The sequence below is a fragment of the Pteropus alecto genome, unplaced genomic scaffold (genome assembly GCF_000325575.1).
Source record: "Pteropus alecto unplaced genomic scaffold, ASM32557v1 scaffold44, whole genome shotgun sequence".
In the NCBI taxonomy this organism is placed as follows: domain Eukaryota; kingdom Metazoa; phylum Chordata; class Mammalia; order Chiroptera; family Pteropodidae; genus Pteropus; species Pteropus alecto.
Window position 1 is genome coordinate 7,710,351 of NW_006436812.1, and position 27,446 is coordinate 7,737,796.

Consider the following 27,446-nt stretch of genomic DNA (forward strand, 5'->3'; position numbering starts at 1 on the left):
CTCTTCCTCACTCGGTCCTGAGAACTTTTCACTTCCCTGACACTAAAAGGCATTATTGCATGTCCAATAAGCAACCCCAGAAGCAGACTCTGTAATAGAATCTGGGTAAGGCAGTTTATTTAAGAGGTGGTCCCAGGAAATATGCTAACCATCTACCTGTCTGTCCTTCCACTCATCCATCATCCATCTATCCATGCATCCCCCCATCCATCATCCATCCATGTATCATTCATCCACCCATGCGCACATCCATTCATCCATCGACCCACCCATACATACACACACACACACACACACACACACACACACACACGCCATTTATTCTCACCTTCTGTATTCCCAGCTGGACTCTGAGGACTCAGGTGATCAGATGTGATCCCTGACCCTGAGAAGCGCTCGCTCCTCTTTCAACAGCCATCACCAATGCCACTGCTGGGTCCTCTTTTCACTCAGTGCTGTGATTCAGCCCTCATATGCCTCTATCTTGGTTCGAAGACACATGGGGCCGAGTGGCAAACGCTTGAACTTGATTCCCTTCCTGGTTTCTCAGGCTCCGATTACCTAAGCCCAGGGCGACCTCATGCTCATAAAACATTAAAATGTCCCAGAAATTCCATCATAGTGGGCTCCAAACTCTGCTTCACCCAGCCTGCCCCTTCCACCCCACAAGCCCCCAGAACCCTTCTGCCAGACCGCTCACTCCAGTTTTTGACTAAAGCCCTATGGCTACCGAGGCCGAACCCCGGGCTTCAGATTCCCAGTGGTGGCCAGAGGTGACCCCGTGTGCACTGACCTCTCCCGGAAGTACTTGATGGCCTCAGGGTCTATGAAGGTCGGCTCCTCCCGGTAGCCCTGCTCAAAGACCTTGCGCTTGTGCCGGAATTCAATCACCGTCTTGGTGTAGGAGTTGAGCGTGGTGACAGAGGCTGCCATGCAGCAGGTAAAGGAGCCCCACGCCAGGCTGCCAAGAGACGAGGAGAGAGGTGCCAGTGAGGCTGGGCAGGGGACAGGAAACCCCACCCGCCAGACATCCATTCTCCCTGCACGGCTGCCTCGTCTGGGCCAGACCTGAGCAGGTGCCGTAGAGAAGAAAAACACTTGGTCCCTGCCCCACTCACAGGTCTGCTGTGGGAGACAGCATTTTCTGTACATTGTGATGCAAATGTGACAGAGCTCATTAGAGGGAGAGGAAAAGGGAGCGAGTCTTCCATCCAAGGGGGCTGACGACAGGGAAGGTTACTGGAATACAGCTATACCTGCACTGGGTCCTGGGGATGAGCGCGGCTCTGCCAGGGAAAAAGCATTCCAGGAAGAGGGAAGCGCGTGTGCGGAGGCAGGGAGGCACGAGGCGTGGGGAGCATCCCGCGTACTGTAGGGGGTTTGGGATGCCGGAGTAAGGGAGCGTGAGGAGATTAGTTGGAGCTGATAACAGAGAAGTAGATGGGAGCCAGACACCTTAAAAGCTGGTTTTCCAAGAGATTCGAATTACTTCCGTTCACGTGTGACCTTGGGGGAGATGCTTAACCTCTCTGACTCGTAGTCCTCACATTCGTTTTAATGGACCTAACAACAGCACCACCTCACAGGGTTGTCACAAGAATTAAAGATGGTGGGTTAAAAGCATGTCAGATCAGAGCCTGGCGCACAGTAGGCATTCAAGAAAGGTTGCTATCATTACGATCTTCGCCATCATCGACTGGTTTCTGAGCTCACTCTCTGAGCAATGAAGTTATTAAGCTCTCTGCCTCACATTTCCTCCATGCTCAGCTGGGGACGCTTGGCTGTGCTCAGCTGATGTGTACGCTGAGCGAGCCAGAGCTGGAGACCTCGCCAGCCAGGACTCAAGGCCATATCTGTGCAGACGGGAAGGGCGCTGTGGGGCTAGGAGCCTCAGCTGGCCCGGCCGCTGGTCTTCTCTGACCCAGTGCCCATTCTAGAAATGGCCTCCCGCCCGACTCCTCTGACCAGGCCGTGCAGTAATATTCATAACCAGGAGCGGGGCGCCCATCTTGCCCTCATTACAGCTGGTCTGGTTTCCGAGTCCTGTTCCCCAGGCTCCGCCTTGAAGACTGGTTTCCTCCAAACCAGGGCCTCAGTTTTGTTCTCGCCAACGCTCACTGCCTCCCAGCCTCCAGCCTCTTTCCGCCCGCCAGCCACGAATCGGGTCTCTCCACATCGCTGCCCCTGCATTCCTCAGTCAGTGCAGCCCACCTCCCGTACCCACTGCTCTGCTCTTTGTCAGCCTCAGAGCACCCAGAAGGAAAGCGCGGGGGAATCTGCAGATTCAGCCTTCCTCCCGGGGACCTGCGATCACCGTCTATCCCTTATTGCCAAACCCATTAATGGATTCTCCTCTTCTTTCATGATTAAGTTTAGATCTTCCAGAAGTTCTGAGTATCTATAATAGACAGCTGTGGAGTGTCGGCCTGGCCCCTCTAAGAACTGCCCTGTCCGCCAAAGGGTCCAGTAGGCGACCCTACCCCACACTCATAGATGATTGGATGAGGACTAAACATCTGAGCAAAGCTGATTTAATCAGACACTATCTCCTCTGAGCAATGAAGTTCAAGATTCTAGTTCAAGCTGGGATGTCTGTTGGAACTAGAGTGATGGATTTCAGAAGCTGAGGGTGGAGAATGAAGAAGCAGGCTTTTTCTGGGATCTTATGAGTACACATATGTTGGTTTTGCCTAACCAACCACCACTCTGGTAAGAGACCACTTCTACCCTCCTCTAGGGTCATGTGGTTTGTGTGGGACCAGCCTCACCCCCAGCATTTAGGGGTGAGCACATGACCTAGGTCTGGCCAATGAGAGTGTCACTTCCCCCTGGCCACAGTAATTGGTTCAGGATGGGCACATGACACCCAAGTCAGGCTAATGAGACTCAACCCCAGGACTTTTGCTGAAGCTATTAAGAAACTGAGCTCGCCTTTTGTCTGGGGTGGGATTTGAGCCAGGAACTGCTGGGGACTGTCTCGTCACCACATAACCTGAGAATGAAGTTGACCCAAAAGAAAGGAAAGCCACAGAAAGGAACTGGTTCTCTGAGCTGAAGCCACTATCCCCGGACTTTGCAATTATGGGAGCCCAAATTCCTTTTTTGGATTTTTCTTTCCTTAAGCCCGTTTGAATTGGGTTTCAGTCATGGGCAACCGAAGTTCTTATACAATTACTTTCCACAAATTCCCTTCTTTTCCCTAAGTTTCTTTTAAAGTGAATTTCTGGTCTTTACAGCCAGGGATCTTATCTATGACCCGGTCCGATCCCAACTCTGATGCTCCAACCAGAGGATAAGCATCGCTGTCTATCGCGCACCCCTGTTTAACTTCATCGCAGCCCTCATCGCGCTCTGTCATTCTCTTGTAACTTTCCTCCTGTTATTTATTATTCTTTGTTTTTAAATTAAACATTTTGTTTCGAGGTAATTATAGATTCACACGCAATTGTAAGAAATAATACAGAGGGATCATGTACCCTTTACCCAGTTTCCCCCAACGGTAACATCTTGCAGATATAGTACAAGCAGGATACTGACATTGGTACAGTCAAGACACAGAACATTTTCATCCATCACCACAATGACCTCTCCTGTTGCCATTTTATACCCACGTCCACTTCCTTCCCAACCCCTGGCAACCACTAATCAGGACTTCATTTCTATAATTTGGTCATTTCAAGAATGTTATATAAATGGAATCACACGACACATTGGTTTGGGCTTTTCACTCAGAAAAAAAAAACTATCTGGAGAGCCAACCAAGTTGTGTGCATCAACAGTGTGTTTCTTTATATCGCTGGGTAGAGTTCCCACCAGCAATGTATGAGTTTCTTCACATCCTCACCAGCATTTGGTGTTGTCATTATTTTTTAATTTTAGCTATCCTGAGAGACTTGTGATGATATCTCATTGTGGCTTTCATTGGCATGTCCCTAATGACTAATGGTGTTAACATCTTTTCATTTTCTTGTTTGTCATTTGTGTATCCTCTTGCAAAGTGTCTGTCATGTTTTTTGACCACTGTCTAATTGAATTGTTTTGCTGTTGTTCTTTACTGTTAAGTTTGAATGTGTTTACATATCCTAGGTACTAGTCCTTTGTCAAATGTGTACTTTACAAATATTTTCCTCCAGTCTGTATCTTATCTTTTCAACCTCTTTAACGAGATCTTTCCCAGAGCAAAAGTGTTTAATTTTGATTAAATCCAATTTATCGTTTTTTTGATAGTTTTGATCCTTTTGATGTCAAGTTTAAGAACTCCTTGTGTAGGTCTAGATTTTCTCTTATTTTTAAAAAGAATTGTAATAAGTTTACATTTTATATTTAGGTCCATGATCTATTTTGAGTTAATTTTTATATAAGGTATGGAATTTAGGTCAAGATTTGGGGGGCGGGGAGGGCTATGAGTATCTAATAGCTCCAGCACCATTTGTTGAAAAGGATATTCCGACCTCCACTGAATGGATTTGCACCTTTGTCAAAAATCAGTTGGGCATATTTGTACTGATCTATTTCTGGGTTCTTTATTCTATTCCATTGATCTGTATGTCTATCCCTCCACCAACACCACACATTCTGATCACTGTAGCTATACAATAAGTTCTACAATTGGGCAGAGTGATTTCTCCAGCTTTATTCTTTTTCAAAATTCTTTAGCTATTCTAGTTCTTTTGCCTTTCCTAGTAAGTTTTGGAACAATCTTGTCTGTACCTACAAAAAATTTCACTGAGATTTTAATAAGAACTGCATTAAATCTGCATACTAACCTGAGGAGAACTGATATCTTACCACAAACATGGTATATTTCTCCATTTATTTAGATCTTTAATTTCTTTCATTGGCGTTTTATGGTTTTCAGCCTGCAAGTCCTGTAGATGTTTTGTTAGATGTATAATGAAGTATCTTACTTTTTTCAGTGTAAATGGTATTGTATTTTTACTTTTGCCCAACTGTTCATTGCTAACTTATAGGAGTATCGCTGATTTTTGTATTTTTATCTTGTATTCTGAGACAATACTGAATTTATTAGGTGTAGGCATTTTTCATGTAGATTTCTTGGATTTTTCTGGATAGACAACCATGTGATCTGCAAATAGGTATAGTTTATTTCTTCCTTTCCAATCCGTATGCAACTGTTGTTTACTTTTCATGCCTTATTGCACTATCAAGAACTTCTTCTTATGGAGAAAGCATTCAATCTTTCACCATTAAGTATAATGTTAGCTGTAGGTGTTTAGGTGAATGTTCTTTATCAAGTTGAGGAAGTTCCCCTTTTTCCTAGTTTCCTGAGAGTTTTTATTTAATGAGAAGGAATGTTGAATTTCATCAAATATTTTTTTCATTGCTTGATATGATCATATAATTTTCCCTTTATGTCCCTTTATCCTCCCTAACTAATAATATGATTGCCTTAAATATTTCCTCTGCATTCATTTAAAACTAGTTCAGACCATGTTATAATTCGTGCTTCAATCATCAGGTTTGATCTAGAAAACTCAAGAGAAAAAGTGAAATTTTCTTTCTTCCTTCCTAATGTTCCGAGAGTCCTTAAAAATTTTTTTTTTCTCCTGTTCGGAGAACTTCCTTTAGCCATTCTTTTAGGGGAAGTCTGCTGGCAACACATTCCCTTAGTTTTCCTTCATCTGATGTCTTGACTTCCCCTTCCTCTCACTGGAGGATAGTTTGGTTAGAAATGGAATTCTGAATTGACAGCTCTTCTCGTTTAGCGCTTGAAACCTGCTATGCCACTTCCTTCCACCCTCCGTTGCTTCTGATGCAAAATCCACTGCCATTTAAATTGATTTTCCCTATAGTTAAGACATTATTTCTCCCCTGCTGCTTTCAATATTTTTTTCTTCGAATTTAGTTTTTAAATGTTTGACTCCGATGTGTCATGGTGTGGATTTCTTTGAGTTAATCCTGTTTGGAGATTCAGTTGGTTTCTTTATAGCTTTATGTCTTTTACAGAATTTGAGAGATTTTCATCTATTATTTCTTTTAGGGCTTTTTACCCCCACTCTCTTTCTCCTTTCCTTCTGGAACTCCCATGTTAGATCTTTTGTTATAATCCCAGAGGTCCTTGAGGTCCTTGTTCATTTCTTTAAAAGCCTATTTTCTCTCTGTTGTTCTGATTGTGTAATTTCTATTGTCCTATCTTCAAGTTCACTGATTCATTCCTCTGACCCCTCTGTTCTGCCTCTGAGACCTCAGTTCTAAAATTTCTACTTGTTTTTTCTTTGTATCTTCTAGTTATCTCCCGAGACTTTCTATTTTTTTCATTTGTTCCAAGGGTATTTGTAATTGCTTGTTGAAGGATTTGTGATGATTCCTTTAGAATCTATCAGATAATTCTAATATCACTGTCATCTCAGTATTGGGATCTATTGATTGTCTTTTTTCATTCAAGTTAAGATCATCCTAGTTCTTTGTATAGTGAGTGATTTTTCAGTTGCAACCTTGACATTGTGGGTATTTTTTGAGGCTCTGAATCTTTTTTAAAACTCCTGCTTTAGCAGGCTTCCTTTGACACCATGCCAACAAGGGATAGAGGAGCACCACATTGTTACTGTGAAGTAGGAGTCCAGGTTTTCCCCTAGGCCACCATTGACATTTGAGTGGAAAGATTTTTGGTTACTCTTGGGCAGGGGTGGGAGTTCTAGCCCCCTTAGGCCTCTGCAGATACTACCCTGGCTAAAAGGGGCAGAAGTGCCTCATTGCTGCTCCCCCAGTTGCCTCCAGTGACACTACGGGGAGGAAAATGGCCCCATCACCACTGGAAAGTGGTGAAATCCCAACTCTCCACCACTTCTCTGACACTCAGCAGGGAGGGGAAGGGGCTCTTTGTTACTGCCTGCTCAGGGCGGGGGTTCAGGCTCCCCATGTGATCTCCACTGACATTCAGGGGTGGCTGGGACTTGTTACTGTCCAGCAGGGTGAGAGCCCCAGCTCCCTACTCTGACACCACTCCAGCAGGTGGCAGGTGAAGTTGGGTGCCTCATTACAGGATGGTGAGGTAGAATGTAAGCTTAGCATGGGTGGGGGGGGGTCAAACCACAGTTGTTTTGTTTGTCTGTACTTTTTAGCATTTCTGAATTGTTAACTTCTTCATCTTCAAATCTGGGATATGAGAAAGAAGTACTCGCCAATGTGTTGTCTCTTGGTCCCTAGCCAGCCTACTGTCTTCTCTCCACCTTTCAGATCTTCTTTTGTTTGTTTTATCTTTAATGTCTGGGAATTTTAGTTTTTTTAGCGGGAGGATGTGAAGAAATCTGTCTGCTCTATCTTCTGAGAAGTGGTGTCCTTATTACTTGTTTTTCAATTGTTTTCTGACACATTCCAGAATGTTGGCTTCATGAAAACTGGAGCTTTGTTTGTTCACTGCTATATTCTTAGCACCTAGAACAATGTCTAGCACATAGTAGGTGCTCAATAAATATTTGTAGAATGAATAAAAACAGATCGAATAGAGCGGATACAAAAACATCGTTCTGGCTTTAGTGTGGGTGAGGGGTTTGGGGCTGCATCCATGAGTCTGCACCCTCCCTGCTCCCCATACTCCCAGCTCCCCCTCCCCCATGCAGGGCACAGTTTGAAAACTTCAGGGCCAGAAGTGCTTGCAGCTTGCACTTCCGAGCTGCTGCAGTGAGGTACGTGGGTGGTTAGCCTGGTTTTTGAGCCAAGAGCAGAGTGGACACTGTGGAGAAGAAAGGGAAGGATGATGGGGGTGGGAAAATGGCTGTCAACCACTCTATCCTCTGGGAGTTGCAGGGTGGGGCAGGGGGATCCTGGGGGAGCAGCTTCAGAGACACGTGGATGCCACTTTGACATCTACCCCAGGCCATGCTCAGTGGAGAGACTGATTACCAAGGGCGGCAGCCCTGGCTTACCTGCAGGCCAGCCGGGCACAGAGTCATTATGCAGGGTGGGACGCCAGTGTCCAGGCTGCCCTAAGTGCCCAAAGGCTGATGGGTCAAGGAGCTGATGATGGCCCAGCTAGTCCATCCGTGGCCAGCTGGGCTCCCTTGGGCAGCATCATTTCTTTCCCCGCCATGGTCTTAGAGAAAAGGAGGCCAGAGCCACCTGCCTCAGGGGAGATGAGAAAGGCTAGCCTTTCCTGATGACCACGCAACTGCTCAGTGGTGACACCAGCAAACATACCCTCTCCAGTGGCTTTTGGAGCCAAGGCTCTTCTAAGGTCACAGCAGAAAACACTCTGACTACCTCCCCACCCCCACCAAGGGATCAATCTGCTGAAAGGCCAGCTCAGCCCTGCAGAAAGAACAGGGCAGCCTGGGGTCCCCAGAGACTAGCCCATTGTTTCCAAAAGGTCATGGAGACTGGAAAGTGGGGGAGAAGAAGGGAGGAGAGTAGCAGTGAAGTCACTGCACTCCACACAAATGGGACCCCAAAAGCAAACAGAGAGGCACCACCCTCCTTACACCTGCCCCAACTTGTAACTCGTTGTTGCGTGACCTGGGCCAAATTGCTTTGCTTCTCTGAGCTTTTAGGTCTTAGAAGCTACAACTTTATGATGTTCTACTCCGCTCAACCTGCAGAGTGAATGGCCAGAATTGGGGTTTCACTGTGCGTGTTGTGGTTAGAGGGACCCCTTTTCCATCTATCTCCATTTTGATCAAATGAAAAACAGAAGTTCAAAGTGATTAGCTTCCACTTTCCTGCCATCACCACTATAACTGACACGTTGACTCCAAATAAGGGTTACAGACTCAAATTCCTGCAGGGTCAGGTGGATGACTAAGTGAGGAAAGTGTGGGTAAGTAAAAGGCAATAGAGAGTGGTGGGGACTGGGGCGAACTAGAGAGCATATGCCCCATCTAAAGGGGTCATCCACTACCCAGCTGTGGCTGCCTGTCACCAGGTAGCAATGAGACTTAGGCACGAACATACCTTCTAATGGTCAGGAGAAGCCAGAGATCTGGATTTTTATGTAAAATGTTCACCTTTTTAGATGTTAGGAACAAATATGAACTTTTAAATAACACTAGGGTAGGCCAAGTAAAACATCTCCAGGCAGGGTTCAGCCCTGAGCTGCTTGCAATTTGCAGCCTCTGAGGCTCATTGTGGGCTCAAAGGGCCTTTGTCCTTTCTAAGGCTGTGTCCTCATCCCTCGAGTGGGTGTGGTAACCCCTCCATGGGGGTCATTGGCAGAAAAGTACAGCTCAGGGCTTATAACGTGTCCACACCGTGCCTGGCACAAAGTAGGTGGCACCAACCTTAGTCTTATGCCCTCACTTCTCCCGGAGGGCTTGCCTTGGCATCGTCACAGGTGGACCTGGAGAGAGCTAGGCAGAGAGCTGAATAAAGGATCAGGCAGGAGGGTTGGGGCCCCGGGTCTCAGGGCGGGGATGGGGTCCCAAAACATAGGTGGGGCCAAAGGAGGGGGTCGAGGAGTAAGGGGAGACTGCAGCCAGGGCTGGATCCTAACAAAGCACTCAAGTCCTGCAAAGAAACATGAGCCACAAGTCCAGGTATGGGGGGCGGAGACTGGGGAGAACAGAGGGAAGGGGCTGCTTGCGTACACACTGGATGTCGTCCTCTTGGACATTTGGGTCATGTGCCTCTCAATGAGCAAGAGTGGCATTACCAAAGGCCCGATGTCATTATCACCATCTATAATCACTGCCACTTACCGAGCACTTACTGTGCACAAGCACTTTAAGAACCTGGTCCCACATCGTCCTTACAACAGCCCCACTCTAGAAATGAGGAAGCTGAGCCTTGGGAAGCCCGGGCCGCTTGCATATTCTCTGTGCTGAGTGCTCACAGACATTATTTCATGCTGTTCTCATGGCAGCTCGTCCCCAAAGACGGCCCCCACGAGCCACACTTCCTGGGGTTCACGCTTCGTGCAGCCCCTTCTCCTCGAATCTGGCCCCATCACCTGCTCTTGAGCAACAGAGTGCATCAGAAGTGACGCTGTGTGACTGCTGAGGCAAGTTCATGGAATAAACTTGTGGTTTCTGCCTGGATCTCTGGGAACGCTTGCTCCCCACAGAGACCCAGCCACGGTGCTGGAGGAGCTGCTCCTGCTGACAGCCCAGTGAGCCCCCAGCGCCCACCACGTGGGCTGCCAGCGCTGCGAGGAGCCATCTGGGACACCCAGTCCAGCCGTGCCCCGGCTGACCCCAGCCGACATCCAACTGGGGGGTCATGGAAGACCCCAAGCTAGGACCACCCAGCTAAGTGCCATCAATCCACTGAACCATAAGAGGTAAACATAAATTTTTATTTTATGCCACTAAATTTTGGGGTCATGTGTTATACAGCAACAGAAAATGGGAGCACTGCTCACGAGAGCTCTGTGTGGTGGAAACTCAGACTATCCCCATTTTATAGCTGAGGACACTGAGGCACAGAGAGAGCAAGGGACTTGGCCAAGGTCCACAGCGGGCGAGGGTCAGAGGCAGGATCTGCTACAGAGGCCGGCCCTCAACCCCCGTGCGCCCCCTCCCCACCCATACACACACATAGTGGCCCAGCAGTGCACGTCAGGGTGGGGGCCACCCCACTGGGTTAGGTCAGACCCCTAACCTTCACCTTCCTGAGCAGGTGTCCCTCCCGGAAGCTGGTGCCCCCACCTCGCGAGCCCCCGCAGTCTGTTCTGCCCTGTTGGGCCGGGAGACAGAGGCTGGCGCTGTCTTGCCTTGGAGCTGGTCTCCTCTCCAGCGCCTGGGGCTCTGGGGCCAGAATTTTGACAAATGGCCTCACACATATTAAACAAGGGAGATGACACTGCACAAGCCTGGCAAGGCCCCAGATGAGAGGGATGAAAAATGGGACTGATCCTTTTTGCGGGCCTCGGTGACAGGGAGAAATGGATCAGCCCTAATAGGGGCTGCACATTGGGCCCCAGCCTTAAATAAGTCAAATGGGAATTCACTGCCCCTTGGGAGATCTGCCCGAGGGAGCGGAGGCGCAGGGCAGGAGACTCAGCTGCCAGAAAAAAAGTTCCCGTGGCTGACGCCAGCAGGCTCGGTTCTAGGTGCCGAGTGCCAGGGTGAAGAGCCAGGGGCTTCGGGAAAGAGAGGACTGTGGGAGAAGGGGGTTCAGAATCCTGGGCAAGCGACCTAAACTTTCGGAGCTTCAGTTTCCACGTATGCAACACAGGTTATTATCTGTGTTACATTTCATATCAATAAGGGTAATATTATTAGGAGAGCTAGTGTTTACTGAACACTTACATGTGTCAAAGAGTGTGCTAAGCCCACATAAACTGTCTTACTATTACCCCATTGTCTCATAAAGGCAGCAAAGAGATTGAAAGCATGTCTCTGGAGCCAGACTTCCTGGGTTCAAATCCCAGCTCTGCCACTCACAAGCTGGATTACCTTAGTCATGTTACTTAAATTCTCTGTGCCTCGGTTTACCCTCCACGACGTGCCCACCTCATGACACCATTGTGATCATGACACACCAGTGCTCAATACATGGAAGAGGTTATTGCACACATGGTCAACGCTTAAAAAGGCTCATTCCCTTCCTTTGTCTCCTTCTCTAACTCAGGGTGACTACCTTCCAAGGTCAAGATCTCAAGAAGGAACTGCTGGTGCAGGAAAGGAGGGATGGAGCAAAGGGAGTCAGAGCCTTAACTGGTTTCCCAGCAATGGTTCTACATTTTAAGAACCATTGGGAGTCAGTTACAGGGTTGATGGGCTAGAGTCCCTTTACGATGCATGCCTTTAAGCAGGCAGAGCCACGCAGAAAGGGGGAAGGGGCAGAAATGCGGCGAGTGGGGTCTTTCTTAGTCATAGCTCTCCCTGCCCCATCCTCGCCTCCTTTCCCCGAAGATGCTCTCTCGCCGCCAAGTCTTTGCACCTGCTGTTCCCCCGCCCAGAAGATTACCTTATTCCTCCTCTGCCAGTTTTCCTGACCAAATTCTTCCCTGAGGACCCTCCCTGCCAGAAGCTGTGTCAGTGACCCCTTCTCTGTGCCTCCACAGCTGTATGTGACGATCCTCCCCCGACATCATGGCACAAGTTCACGTGTCTCAATCACGTTACAATGCTGCTGTCCTAGCCACTGTTGTAACCTCCCCTCACCCCCCCGACCGCCCCGTCCGCATCACCCAGGAGAGTGTCTGGCCCTAGGTAAGTGCTCAGTACGTTAAGAGACTGTGTGGAAAAACGGTCCCCAGCTAGCAGAACCAGACCTGCGTTCCCTGTGTAGTGGGCAATCGCGGTCATTGTCTTTCCAGCACACATTCCTTCTCCCAATAAGAGCCCACCTCACCGCCAGTCTTCCACTGGGAGACCTCCTCTCCTGCTCTCTCTGCCCTCCGCCCTCTGGACCACGTGACTCAGACCAATTAGAGCAGTCCAATTTCCTCAGGATCTAAACCATTGGTTGAGAGATGGTCACATGATTTAAGCTAAGCTGGTGAAAGTCATAACCAGGGTTTTGCCTGGAATACTGGAAAGAAGTCCCATCTCTCTGCTGGTATCGCTATATTTGTAAGATGTAAGCCAAGAACTGGGCATGGTGACCATTTTTGCTATCACTTGGGGAAAAAATGCTTGTGAATGAAGCCAACACAAAGGGAACAGAGACAGAAAAGCGGGAGAGAATGACTGAGTTCCTGATGAATCACCTGATCACCTGGATCCGGCTAAGCCTGAAGCAGATATTTTGGTAGCTCACCCAGCATTTATTCCACCCACTTACGATTTGAGAGCTTTTGACTCCTTCCTAGCTCCGGAGATGGGCCTGGTCAAGTTGAGCCAATGAGCTCATGACATTCCCCTAGCTGTGGTGACTTTTCAAGAGAGAGAAAATGACCTAAGTTGGGCTCATCAGAAGAATGCTTGGGATTTGAGTCAACATCGAGGTAAGAGAAGCCCTATCTCTCCCCCTGTGCGAAGGAAGAAGCACCAGCCTCAGGAGGCTCTTTCTCACCACCAGGAGGGAAGCCCGCCCGGATGATCGTGGAGGAAGAGAACTCAGCCCTGGTGACGTCAGCAACTCTGGATCAAACGTACCCTGAAGCCCATACCACAGATGCACTTTGCATCTTCAGGAGCCAGTGAGTTTCTGTACCGCTTAGATTGGGTGGGTGAGTTTCTCTGTTACGACTCACGCCCCTCTAGCTGACCTACCAGGACTTTTCAGTTACGTGAACTAATACAAACATTTGTTTGCTTAAGCTTGGGATTCTATCGCCAGCAAACAAAAGAACCTTGACTGATTCTGCTTTTCTTTTGCACACCGTGCTCTGAGGTGTTGACCCCTGTTCCCTGTGTGCAGGGCCCCTTCTAACCCACCAGACCACCCAGAACCTTCCATGGCTCGCCTGTCTTCAGGTCTCGACAGCTTCCACCTCCACCTTCCACAGCAGCCTCTAAGACACGGTTTGGCAAATTCCCCTGTAAAGGGTCGCGTAGTCAATATTTTAGGCTTTGTGAGCCATTCGGCCTCTGTTGCAAATGCTCAGGTCTGCATGAAAGCAGACGTAGACAGTATGTAAATAATGATGAGCGTGGCTGTGTCCCAATAAAACTTTGTGGACATTAAATTTTCACATTTCACAAAATATTATTCTCTTTTTTGATTTATTTTCAAGCATTTAAAAATCTACAAACCATCTTTAGCTTGATGGCTGATTAAAACAGGCAGTGGGTGGGATTTGGTCCACTCACCATAGTTTGCCCACCCTGGCTCTAGGGTCTCAAAGAGCCTTTAAACTCTGAGCTCCCCCTGCCTTCTTCTGCCCCCAACTGGGCTGAGCTGCTGAAGCCCCAGCATGCCTCGGGGCTCTAGTGTCTGAAGGTCAAACACCACTTACCAGAAGGACCACCCGTAGTCCCAGGAATGGGGTCTCCAGTCTTCAGGGCCGAGGCTCACGGTGACCTGGAACACCTGTGTGTACATCATGTGGGCTACCATTCCCAGGAGGCCTGTGTGGGGAGCAGAGCAAGGCATCAGGAAGCAAGGTGGGGCTTTGTGCACCCCCGCGGGCCTGTTAGTGCTAGGGGAGAACATGGACCCTCCTGGAGAGGACGGTTGGCAGGACCAGAGCACAGGAGCCTAGAGAGTGGCCATTTCCTAAGCCGGCAAAGGAGCTTGAGTTTGAGTCAGAGGGGAAAGGGCAGCCCTGGAGAAATTTAAGCAAAGGAGACAGATCTGTGTATGGATGGGTAGACTTTTTCTGTTAAGAACCAGATAGGTAAATATTTTAAACTCGGTGGGCCACTTGGTCCTGTTGCAACTATTCAACTCTACTGTTGTAGTGCAAAGGAGCCATGGACCACACATAAATGGATGAACATGGGTGTGTTCCAATAAAACTTTATCTACAAAAGCAGGCTCGGACCAGACTTAGCCAGCGAGCTGTAGTTTGCTGATACCTGTGTTAGACAGTCATTTAGGAGAAGCAGCCTAGAGAGTGTTTTTCAAACTGTAGGTCTTAACTCACTAGACAAGTGGGTGAGGAAATCAATTTTGTGGATTGCAACCAGCACTACAAAAAAAAAACAAAAAAAAAAAAAAAAAAAAAGAGGAGAAGAAGAAGGAGGAGGAGGAGGAGGAGGGAGAGAAAAGAAATGGAATGGAATAGAAATATCTACAACCATCAAATGTAGCAGGAGTAATTATCAGTGTGTGTGAGTGTGTGTGTGTGTGTGTGTGCGCGCGCGCGTGTGTGTAGTGGTTGTAATATGAAATGTTTTCCTGTGGCTCATGGTAAAAAATCTTCGAGCCTGCTGGCTGAGAGAATTAGATTCCAAGGGATCTGAGTGAGAATCCTTTGCCACTATACTTCACTGCTGTAGCCCTGCGAGGCCCTTCACTCCTCCAGCCTCAACTTTCTCAACCCTAACATAAGGATTTTGATAGCTAAGGTGAAACGAGGCAGCCTCAGTGTCTGGTGCCTACAAGACATGCAATCGTCACAGCCACCAGGGTTATGATAAACGTGGGGACACTTCTCCGTGTGTACCGTGGCATCTGGAGCTCTCCTGCGTACCACAGTGTGTGGCTAACTGGCATGGACCTAACTTTAAGATGGAGTGATATAGTCTCTATGAGGAGGGGAGGGGTAGATGACAAGAGGAAGGAAGGAAACCAATGATTCTTGTGCACCTACTGTGTGTCAAGCGCTCTGTCAGTCTCCTTCACTTCCATTATTCTCTCTTTTAATCTTCTTAACAACCCTCTGCAGTATATGGCCCTGATGAATGAACTGACTTCAGAGGCTCCAGCACACCTGTGTCTCCTTCCAGTCACTTAACCCCAGGCCTGATGGAGACAGAGGACTCGGAAGTGGTTGTCTGTGTCTGTGGGCTGGGGCCAGTCTTTCGTGGACACTTCCCACTGCTCTATGACCTCAGAGGAGGGCTATTTTCCAGGTCTGCTGGGGCGGGGGGCGGGGGGGCGGCGGCATTTGAGTCAGGAAATCGAGGGAGATGGTGACCACGACAGATACTGAGTCCCCCTCAGGGGCTCCCTAAAGGCTTGGCCTTCCCCGGGATATCTCTGCCAGATCTGAGGACAGTCTAGACCGCCATCTTTAGGCGTGCCCAGCAAGTGTGCCAGGAGCCTCTCTGGTCCCCTCTGCCTTGACTCCGTTGAAAGGAGGAGACAAGGGGACGAGTCACATGGATATCTTATTTTTATTTACTTGACCCAATTTTTGGTGAACTTTCCAAGAGGTATATAACAAATATACCTTATTCTTTGGAAGTGATGCATAGGATTCCTTGATAATGATGTACCATGTTTTATTTATTCCATCAATTGATGGCATTGAAGTTACTTCCAGTTTTTTGCTCTATAAGCATGCCGCAATGAACACCTTTCTACAGGTCTCTTGCAAATCCTCACCGATGCTTGATGCCTGAAAGGACACGTCGCCCTTCTCACTGCCCAGTGCTCACCCCCCCCCGCTGGAATTGCTGCCCTACGCAGGAGCCTTGCCCCTCGGCGGCACTCCGACGCCTTCCTCAGCCCCCACCGGTCCCTCCCTGAGGGCTGGACCTCGCTCTCCAAACTTCAACTATTGCAGCTTCTTCAGTTTCGTCCTCACTGTGCCAGTCCAGATGCTCTCTGAGTTATATGACCTCTCAGTGCCTTGGTTTTCTCATCTAAAAATGGGGATAGTGGTGGACGTGGGCAATTCCAATGAGCATCCGCTAAAGAAGGAAAACATTCATGAGGATGACCACTTCTTATATCAATCAGGACAGCGGGGACAGAACAGTATTTTAATACAAACGCTCTAAGCTAGACCCAAAAACTGTTGGCAGAATAATTAATTTTCCAAATTGTTGGTTTAAAAGCATTGATTTTCTCAATTGAATTTCATTTATTCCCAAATCTGAAAGGCCATACTTTAAGAAAATTCAATAAATGAAAATTGCAACTCGCTCAAAGATTCTTGGATTGCATTTTAAAGATTCTGCTTCAAAAATCTGACCTTCGCCCGTGTTTCTGGAAGGATGTTTGCTCTGTAAAGGGAGGTCCACCGACTGGTAGCATCTGTCATATGAATCCTCAGCAGAAGGAATTGTTTCCAACTCAACTGAATTAAAAAGTGACTTTCTGACAAGTTACTGCACCTCCTAAATTAGCAGTGACTAAATCAATGAGGCTTTCCTGGTGGGACCCATACCAGGAAAGTCACAGCTGTAAATCTCTTGTGGTTGTGTGGTTTCTCTCCACCCACGACACCGTACATGGAATTTCCAGCCTGTGGGGTGAAGCAGGCACGGCTCCTCCCATCCCTGGGGGACCAAGAGAGCATCAGGGGTGGGGGATGTTGGCCAGGGCTCAGAGCTGCCCTGTGGTGCCAATAGAACAGGAGCAGAAAGAGCTGCAGCGACCCCCAGCCCTGTCCTCACTGGTCAGACTGAGGAAGCCAAATTCTGTTACGTCCAGAGGGGTGGTGTGGGGCCAGGATTAAGATGCAATGTCAGTAGGGTCAAAAGATGAGCCTGCATTAAAGCAGGGGTGAGGCAAAGGCAGAGAGAGGGTCCAGTTTCCAGCAGTCATTTACTAGCTACGTGAGCTTGGGTAGGCTACCTCACCTTTCTGTGCCTCAGTTTCCTCTACTGTAATATGGGGATAAAAGCACCTACCTCATAGATCGGTATGAGGATTAAGTGACTTAGACTTCTAAAGTACTTAGAACAGTGCTTGGCTCATATTAAACGCAATATAAGCGTTTCTTGAATGAATGAATGAATGAATGCATGCATGCATGCCTGGGACTCACTGTATAGGCCTGCTGGACTGCACACTAGCCCAGGCACTGGGTCCGGTTTGCTCTCCACAGAATCCCTAGCACCTAGCTCAGGGCCTGGCATACAGTCAGTGTTCAATACATGTATGTTGAATGGATAGATGGCTGCTGATTGCAAGGTGTTTGGGGGTGTCAGGCTGGCTGGTATACAAGTCTTGGGTCTGGGATATGGGCCTGAGTTAGGACAGGGCATGATTTGTCAACACAACAAATGTAAAAGTCATTTGTTTATTTATCATTTACATTCCAGATAGTGTGGGGGGGCGGGGTCTGTGGGAGGAGACCAGAATAGACAGACAGATGCCCTGCCCTCAGGAGTCTCAGGTTCTAGTGGAGAGATGCAGACAACGAGCGTGCAATCTAACAGGACACTGAGGTGGTAGAAAGTACCGTGATGAAAATAAAGCAGGGCAAAGTACTGGAGAGTGTCTGGGAACACTTCAGACTGGGCGCTCAGGTGGCAGGAGTGAGCTGTGCCTCCTGGGTCCGGAGGACTCGGGGAAGTGCCAACCCATGATTCCTCCCTGGGAGGGGCGGGTGGCTGGTTTCTGGCCAGGTGACCTCTTCTCAGGAAACATTCCAGCCTAGAGATGCCGCCTGGGCAGGAAACAAAGCAAAAATGTCCTGCGGAATTCCAGGACTTCTCTTGCACCTGGCCCGCCTCTCTTTTGCAGAGTTGGAGGTATTATGCTAACGGCATGCTCCATTTGATCGAGATAGGGAGGTGGCTAAGTAATTAATTTATAATAGAGTTTATTTTTAAACATGCTACGTTATTAGAACACTCGGAGAGCACTCATGTCTAAACAAATATTCTTGTGTATATGGGCACAGTCTGGATTTGCCAACATCTCATGCACATCACGTCAGGGACATAAGACATGGAGGGGCTGGCTGGTCAGGACCTGGAGGAAGTTGAAGTTGAATCAGATGAGACTAGGCAGGATGGTAGCAAAGGGAAACCTTCAAGGCAGCCTGACATTGAGTTAGTCACTGAGCATATACTGAGCACCTGCTATGGGTCAGGTCTTCTTCTCGCTGTGGGGAATATAGCTGGGAACAAGAGACCTGGCCTCTCACTGTTCTGGGGAAGGGGGAGGTGGGCAGAAGGATAGGAGAGACAGACAAACTGGGGACTACTGTGGGCAGCTCAGCCAGTGGGGGCAATCTGGGAGCCCATGGGAAATTTAGCCGGGCCCCAGGGCCAGGCTTGGGTGGGGAGGTCAGTTAAGGCTTCCAGAAGGGGTGACATCCGAGCTGAGAGCTAAAGGGTCAGAGGGAGCAGGACGGAAGACCAGGCCGGGAACCAGCTTTGGCAGAGCCCACAGGCAAAGCATTGTGGTGGGAAGGGCACGTGGGAGGGATAAACAAGACTCGCTGCAGGAAAAGTTCTGAAGCCATCTTAGAGAGTTGGACTTCATATCCTGAGGGCACTGGGCAGGAACTGCAGAACTGTAAGCAAGGGTGTGAAAGACCTCTGGCTGCTTCGTGGAGAATGAGAAGGGAGGCAGGAGCAGGGCGGCTGGGAGGGGCAGAGCCAGCCCTCAGAGGGAGAGAGGACTTGGCCAGGCCAAGTGTGCTGAGATTGGAAGGTGGGTGGGCAGGTCCCAGGGGGAGCCACAGAACATCCAGCACCGCCGAGGTGAACGAATTTCCAGCAAATCTGTGGGCACTGGAGAGCCCTGACTGAGGAACGGGAAGGGACTGGGGGGAACTGGTGAGACTGACCCAATTAATATTGGCGCTGAAATCTCCCACAGAGAGGAAACATTGAGATCCTACAGGCTGGCATTTTATGACACCAATCAGCTGGGGGCAGATGGAAAAATAAATCCCTTACCTATGCATCTAAAATCCCCAGATGTTTGTAGGGCAGAGACCAAAGACTGACTGTCCCTTGTTCCCTCTGGCCCAGGGAGGACCCCAACACGGCCGGGTCCGTCTGCACTTAAAACCATCCCAAAAATCTGAGCTGATGCTGTGTTTAAAGCTTGCCTGGATCTATTTTTAAAGAACAGGCTATTTTTAGATACTCTCTAGAGATCCCGCAGCCTCTCTGGGTAGCATATTTCAGGGTTTAAAAAGTCCCTCCTTATATATAACCTACATCTTTCCAGCTCCAATTTAAGCTAATTTCTTGCTCTGTCCTCTGAGGACAAGGGGGATGAGCAGTTGGCGTCTTCTTGAGAAGAACTTTTCGGGAGCTCAGCAGTTACTGAGCTGCTCCTCAACCTTGTCTTCCTGGCACTGGATCATCCCAATTACTCCTCCTTTTCCAAAGGTCTCGTTTTAGACCACTTGAGTCATCAGCATCACTCTTGTTTGGATTCAGCCCACTTTTCTATTTGCCTTTTAAAATGAAGTGGCCCAAATCAGAGGTGACATTTAATGGGAGACCTTCCTATTTCAAGTAATAGGTTAACTAAACCTCCCCCTCCCCAGCCTTGTCTACCCCAGCGAACTCCACCTAGCCCTGAGGCAATAAATGAGCTCAGAGACAGCTCCCCTCACACACACATACTCCATGGGGTCTAGAATGAGTTAGGAGGTCATGACTCCAGTTCCTGGTGAGGCTTGAAATAGCCCAGAGCAATCCGATGGTGGAATGATTTTTTGTATTAATAGGTGTATTTCTCCACCAGCGTTCCCTGTCTCCTTCATTTGGGTAACTAGCTGTAAGACCCCCATGGCCTCGGGGCACAGCTGTCATGGAAGGCTGAGGAAACAAGAGCCAAAATCCCTAGGGACTTCAAAAGCCTACCTGTGGGTGAGGGATGAAAAGGTTTGGAAGAACGTACGATCAAGCAGATCTCCCCCTCCACCTGCAGACCAGGTAGACCAATTGCTTATCTCGGGGTAGCAGGAGGAAGGGGAGGAAGAAGAGAGGATGGTGGGTCTCAGGAAAGAATGAATCCAGCTACAGAGACGCAAGCAGGGGATCCTCTTAGGGGCTCCCAGCCTCCACCTCAAGCCCCTTCCAGTACATCCCTGGAGGCACAGGCGACTGAAGTCAGCTCTCACAATCTGAGTGGACATCGGACATCCTGGGAGTCAGGCCATCTGCTCACAGACACAGCCAGTATGTCCACTGTTCAGAAAAAGTGATGTCTACGGGGGCCTCGTCCCTGACTCCCATACGACTCTTCACATGGACTAGGCCCCATTTTGATAGCCTGGGATGCTCAGAAGCCCCCCAAGATGGAGAGTGGGCCCTCTCACTTAGAGGGTAATGGTGGGAGAAAGAGGAGGCTTCCTGGCCTGTGCCTGGGTGGGAACGAAGAACTCAGGCTGGCGACCTCACGCAGAGATCCAGGACAGAGGTGGAAGGCCCCCTGGACATGTACACACGCCCCAACTCCCAGCCCTGCCTCTCGCTTCCTTGCCTTCTCCCCCATCTCCACCCCAGAAAGTCACATGCCATGGCCACGAGGTCTCAACCTTCTGCCCAAGCCTTGGACTTGGTCTGCCTCAGTCCCTGGGCATGATCAGGGACTGTCTGCCATGTGGCGCCCTCTCAGCAGCTCCCAGTCAGCCCCACTCCCAGCCTCTAGGTCCTGCTGCTACAGGGAGATCCCTACGCTTCCTGAGAGCAAGGTCTGGGAGCAGCAGGAGCCACGGAAGCAACAAGCAGATTGCAGGGCGAAGGAGATGGCAGTGCAAACGGCTCTCACAAGCCTCGATCCCCTGCTCAGCTCTCCACCTGCCCCACTAGACGCGATGGCCTGAGGGTGAGGGAGACCATCCCATTTATTGTACAAGCCAGGACATTTTCGAGAGTGGAAAAGAGTACAGTTAAAAATTACCCTAGGACAAGAGAAGTGCGGGCACTCGATAATGATGGAAGAAAGTATGAATGAGGAAATGAGCCTCAATCTCTCCAGGGACCCTTTCTACCCTCCACCAGGGACTTTGACACCTACTGTCTATTTGATGCGCACAGCCGTCCTATTGGTGTGCCCATTTCACAGGTGAGAAAAAAAGTGTGCCTGACAGACAATGGTGAATCCAGGAGCAGCATCCATGTCTCTTTGCCCAACCTTCATTCATTCATTCCACGAGTAACTACTGAGCATCTGCTACGAGCCAGGCACTGTGCTAAGGGCTGAAGAATCAGACAAAAGAGACTCACGTGGCCCCTGCCTGCTGGGAGCTTACACTCCAGTGGGGGAGACAGACACAAGCAGAAATCGACTGCAAGGTCGGACAGGAGATGGGAGGTACAGGGGCCATAGGAACCTATATCTGGAGTCCTCAGTTATGGCGTCCCTGGAGTGAGGCGTTTCAGCTGAGCCTGAAGGACGAGAAATAGTTGACCAGGTCAGAGCCACCCAAGTTTGGGGCGCACCGCTCTGGAAGCTCGAGCTTATTTTAAACTAGTTCTAAATCTCAGCACGACCGACATCTGCAGCCAGGTCGCCCTTGCTGTGGGGGGCTGTCCTGTGCATTGCGGGATGTTCAGCAGCATCCCTGGCCTCTACCCATTAGATGCTGGGAACATTCACCTCCCCCCAGCCCGAGTCGTGACAACCAAAAATATCTGCAGACATCACCAAATGTCCCTGGGCTGGGGGTGGGGGCTGAGAGGGCAAAATCGTTCCCCGCTGAGACCACAGTTTTAGATGCTACATAAACATTTTTACAATGGTCATGTTCTTATTTTTACAGTTTCCTTCTATTTATTGCAATACTGGCTTTTCATTTCCAGTAGTGATCTGAAGATTCCTTTCTGAATAAATGTAAGTTTCCAAAAAAGTGGGTGATTTAGAGAAAAATGCTAACTAAATAGCAGCACATGGACGTGGCCACAGCCGCGGAGGGAGAAAGCACATGACCGAAGTGGGAGAAACGCTGAAGCAAAAAAAGAGCGGGCGGCCACCCGCGGGCACCGGGCTGCCGGCCTGTCCCAAGGCCTGGGGGGGCAGGCTCTAAAAGTGCCCCAGCGTGAGTGTGGCATGCTCGGGAACCCCTCGGGGGCGTCGTCTTGGAGCGTGCACCCTTCCCCTCCGAAGTTCAAGGCCAGTTTTCCTCTGGTGCCTCTCTTGGGTTGGGCACCAGAGGAAGGGATTGGCTTAACTTGGGGGGCCACGTGGCATGAAAGATAAGGATCTTTAAATACTACAGTCATACCTTGCTTTATTGTACTTCTCCGTCCTGCGCATTTTTACAAATTGAAGGTTGGTGGCCACTGGGTGTCAGCAAGTCTATCGGCGCCATTTTTCCAACAGGTTCAGATGATGGTTAGCATTTTTCAGCAATAAAGTAGTTTTTAATTAAGGTATGTACATCGTTTTTAAACCTAATGCTAGTGCACACTTCCTAGTCTACACTCCACAGTACCATGTAAATATAACTTTGATTTGCACTGAGAAATCAAAAAGGTCGTGTGACCCACTTTATTGCAAAATTCGTTTTATTGCGGTGGTCTGGAACCGAACTCACGATATCTCTGAGCTGTGCCGGTAGCAGCATGCTCTTTGAGGCAAGATGCTCACTTACGAAAGGCATCAGGGGCTCTGCAATCAGCAGGGCAGGGTGGCCCACTAGACAGCTCGGCCTCACTGTCCTAAGGCATGTGCTCCCCGGGGCCACTGGGCAGACCCCGCCCTGTGGCTTTCTTCCCCTCTCTTTCTGCCTCTCTGTTTCTATCTCTGCCTCTGACTCACTCAGTCTGATAATCTCTCTCTCTCTCTCTGTCTCTCTCTCTCTGTCTCTCTCTCTGTCTCCCCACTCCTCCCCCCAGGAATATCAAGTTACAGGCAGGAATATTCACTGTATTCCGGTCTCAGGCAGTGAGCTTCCCTGTCGCATCTGTCCTATTTGGCCCCTGAGGGACCTCGCCCCACACAGAGAAACCTGTGAGGGGTTTGGGGCTGCAGCTTCAGGCCCCCACCCCACCCCCTGCCAGCTCACTCCTTCCGCCTCTGCACAGAACTGAGCCCTTCGTAAGCAGCCTTGAGAACATTTCTCCCAGAGCGACCCTTCCATCCCTCCCCTCCCATTAGCTGAAATGCAAATCCTACTCTTCTGGCCATTTAGGTTTTAAGTGCTCTGAGCTTCCACACTTCCCTGAAGCAACACTGTGATACCATCCAATTAGTTTCACTGCTCAGAAAGCTGCCTGCGCACCAGAAAAACGAGATGAGCGACTGCCTTGCTCCAAAACCTCGGAGAACGCCTCTGGACGGCTCTTCTTTTCTCTGGACACTTTACAGTTTATAAAGCACTTGACTATCCCACACCTCACATAATCCTTGCCTTGTCCCGGGAAGGCTAGGTTTGGTTACACACTACTTGACAAATGAGCAAGCGAAGCTCAGAGAGGTAAAGCAATCCACTTAGGGTAACACAGCATGGAAGGAGTGTGTTTGAGTCCAGGTCTGCTCAACTCCAAGTCCCCATGTTTTACCATTCCGTCACAGCCTCCATTCAATCATTCATTCATTCATTCATTCATTCAACAAATATTTTTTAAGCACTTACTATATGCCAGGCTCCCTTCGTGATTCAGGAAATAAAGGAGCATATAATACAAATAGGCTCCCTGCCCTCACAGAGCTGATATGAAGGAAAGTAGAAAAGTGAACACACAAATTTAAAATTCAGATTTTAATAAATGCAATAAAGGAAAAGAGGGAGATGAAGAAAAGAGTGATTGAGTAGTTAGTTTGGCCAAGGAAGTCATGGCTGGCCTTTCTGGGAGGGTAAAGTCTAAGCTGAGACCTGAAATCCTGTTTGTGAGATGCTGAGAAGCAGCAGCATGTGAGGGGTGGCTCTAAGCAGGCCCCAAGGGGAAGTCTGCCGCTGGGGAGCCCCTTAGTCAGCCCTACCTGCCCCAGCAAGGCTCTGCCAAGCAGCCACAGACACTCCTGGACACAGGCTCAGCTGCCTGGCTCCTGACCCAGGCCTCCCAAGACTGGGGTCTGTGTGAGTCTCCCCTCCCTAGGGAGTGGTCCTGTACACCCCACCCCACCCCACCCCCTAAACTGACAGAGACCTTCCTAACCAAACCCCGAAGTTTCCCTCCCAACTACTGATAGTACTCCAGGGCCCCATCACCCCACCTCTGCATCCCAGACTAGACCATCTCTCCCACCTCCATCTGCTGGCTGGGCTTTGGCAAAAGCCCAGCCAGCAGACCACTCACATGCTGTCACGAGAGGCAAGACAGTGTGAACTCAGGAGTCAGACTGCGTGGGTCCAAATTCTGCCCGCAACACTTACTGACCGTGTGACCTGGGCAATTCTGTTAAATGCTCTGTGCCTCAGTTTTCCCATCTAGTTGTGAAAATGAGCTGTGAGTATGTAGAACAGTGCCTAGAACATAGTCACTGCTCTACAAGTGTTGGGGCTGTGCTGGTCACTATCCATCCCCCCATCCCCCCAAGACGCCTATTGCAGTGGTCTGCCTGCCATGTCTGACATCCTCAGATGCTGACACATCCTGGACAGAGTCTGAGTTCTTCCCACTTCTCGGGACCACACTATGCGGCTCCTGCTGGTTCCCCCAATACCCTCAGCTCCACCCACTCCTTTCCCCTACCTGACCAAGGTTGTCTGTGTCCCAGGTCAACTTTATGACACACTTACTGATATTTCTGCTTGGCCGTGACTTGTCCTTGCAAAGGGGATTCAGGAATGACACGTGTCCTCATGAAGAAGGATGGGGGAGGGCAAGTAACTGGGAAGGGAGGGAGCTTTGAGAGAACGCACGGGGGGATCCCCCGGGCACACTTGAGAGAAGGAGGAAGGTCTTGCGGGGTGACACATGGACTACATGGTGACTAACGCGAAGCTACCATCATGGAGTACTTGGCTGTGCACACAGGGAGGGAATCCTACATGCGCTGTCTCACTGACTCTGCATGGGAACTTCATGAGGGAGGAACTACTGGTAAGAACTCCTGTTCTCTCTCTTTAACCGGTAACGAGACCGAGGCTCAGAAAGGCTAAGAATGTATGTGGAGGGCCAGGTGGGTTAGCTGCGGAGTGAGCACCCTTGATTATTTCTCTGCTGCCCCTTGAAAGGCCAGGTTCTCCAGATAAATGATACCATTGTCGCCCTCTCATGCAACCTGAAACCTCAGAAGAAGAGGCGGGACTACACATGATGACAATAAAAATAAAGATGTGGCTGGGGGAGGAGGGGAGATGAGAGTCAGCAGAGGCAGCCTCAGGCTGCCAGGAATGGAACCCCAGGAGAGCTGAGATGAGAAGGATCGGATGAAACATGGGGCTCAGGGGAGGCACTGGGTGGTGATTCAGACCTTGCTTGTCTTGTCACTGGTTGACTTTTAGGGGGTCTCTACTGCAGTGGGTCTCAGAGCCCACAGGCCTCACCAGGCTTCGTAATGTCACACGGGTAGTGTGTGGCTCCACTTTACCCAGCGTGGAGCAGGAGGCGACAGCAGCTTCTCCTTGCAGGCCATGTGTTCCCTGTGCTCTGTCCTTTGGCAGAGTCTGCCAGCCAGCCACCTTCCCAGAGATAAATGGTGGGCAACAGCAAGCTCAACTCATTGTCTCAAAATAGCCACCGGGGAGTTTCCCAGTCCTGGGAAGGCGCATAGAAGGCACGGTTTGTGAGAAGGGTTTTTTGTTTTTTTTTTTTTTTTTCCCCGAGCCTGAGAATTTCCATCAAGGGGAAGTGCCCTCCAAGGGGCCCTTAGACTCCCCAGCCATCTGCAGCCATCTCCAGAGCAGCCGCCTGGAGCGAGGGGCCGGATGAAGAGACAGGAGCCCAGGCAGACAACAGCCCTTCCATGTGAAACGGCCAGGATGGGACTCCAGGCCCAGCCAGGGACCCGGGGAGTCAAGGGCACGGAGGCCCCTCAGAGGTGGCCAGCGGGAGGGCCAGTTCCTTGGAGGAGAATTTGGCAACGGCTGTCAAAACTGAAAATGCATCTTCCTTTTGACCCAGCAATTCCACTTTCGGGAATTCACCCTCAGACCTAACTGCACTTTTGGGCAAAGGTATATGGACAAGGATACTCATCACAGCAGAGGACCGAAAACACCCCAAAAATCCATCATCGGGGGCTGATGAATTGGGTGATGGCAACAGAAACCTATGTCTCCATCTCTGGCCTTAACTCTTGCCACTCTTCCCCTCTCGCTTCTCTCCAGCTGCCCTGGCCTCCTCGTTGTCCCTCGAATATACCTGACAGGCTCCTGCATCCGCACCTGCTGCCTCCACCCGAGCCCTTCTTCCCTCAGATCCCTGCATGTCCGTTACTCCACTTCTGGGGCAGGCAGCTTCAGGGATGGCCCGAACAACCCCCTGCCTCGTGTCCTTCATGCCCTGTGGAGTCCCCTCCCCTTAAGTGTGGGCTGCGCTTCCTAACAGACTATAGCAGGTGCGATGGGATGTCACTTCCGACGTTAGGTTTTAGAAAGCCCGTGGCTTCCGTTTGTGCTCTCTCCCCCTTTCTTGGATCATGCATGTTGGAGGAAGCAACTGCCGTGTTGTGAGCGGCCCTGGGGAGAAGCCCGCAGGGCATGGCAAGGAACCGAGGGAAGCTCTCAGTCCAGAGGCCTGTGAGGAAATGAAGCTCTCGTACCGTGAGAGGGACCTTGGTAGTGGGTCCTTCGGCCCCAGTCAAGTACTGAGGTGACTGAGCCCGAGCCAACGGCTTGACCGCAACCTCATGAGAGACTTGGAGCCAGAGTTTCAAACTAAGCTATGCCCAGGTCCCTGGCCACAGGAACTGTGAGATAAGACATATTTGTTGTTTTAAGCTGCTATGGTTTGGGGTAATCTTTTACACAGCAATGACTTAACTAATTCAACTTTTTTCAGGTTTCTGCTCAAGTGTCCTTTTATCGTAATGGCTTTCCGTTACTGCTGTTTAAGAGGTACCCCTCCCCCATCTTTATAGCACTTATCATCACCTGATATGTCAGTTGTATATTTATCTGTTTAATATCTCCCCCCACCAGCACACCAGCCCCCCCACCCCCGAGAGCAGAAACAATGTCTGTTTTGTTCATTGCTGTATATCCAGTGCCTAGTAACAGTGCCTGGCACATGGTAGTTGCTCAGTAAATATGGACGAAGTTAATAACCAGCAAGTGAAATAGAATTAGGTAGATTAAAATATGCTGACCCAGAATGACCTCTAAGAAATATTAAGTGAAAAAAGCAAAGCACAGGAAAGTGGGTACAGCATGCTACCATATATTTTTAAAATACTTAGAATAA

At 49.5% G+C, this 27,446-nt stretch overlaps 1 protein-coding gene across 1 annotated transcript in view; it reads right to left on the reverse strand.

The window, feature by feature from the left end:
• The window catches only part of GSG1L (GSG1 like), a 70,655-nt gene that overhangs the window by 24,789 nt on the left and 18,420 nt on the right, over positions 1-27,446 (reverse strand). Inside the window, exons 2-3 of the mRNA XM_006914050.1 lie at positions 13,799-13,910; positions 794-961 (exon numbers count right to left, since the gene is read on the reverse strand). Coding sequence (XP_006914112.1) covers positions 794-961; positions 13,799-13,910 — 280 coding nt within the window. The remainder of the gene's footprint in view (positions 1-793; positions 962-13,798; positions 13,911-27,446) is intronic.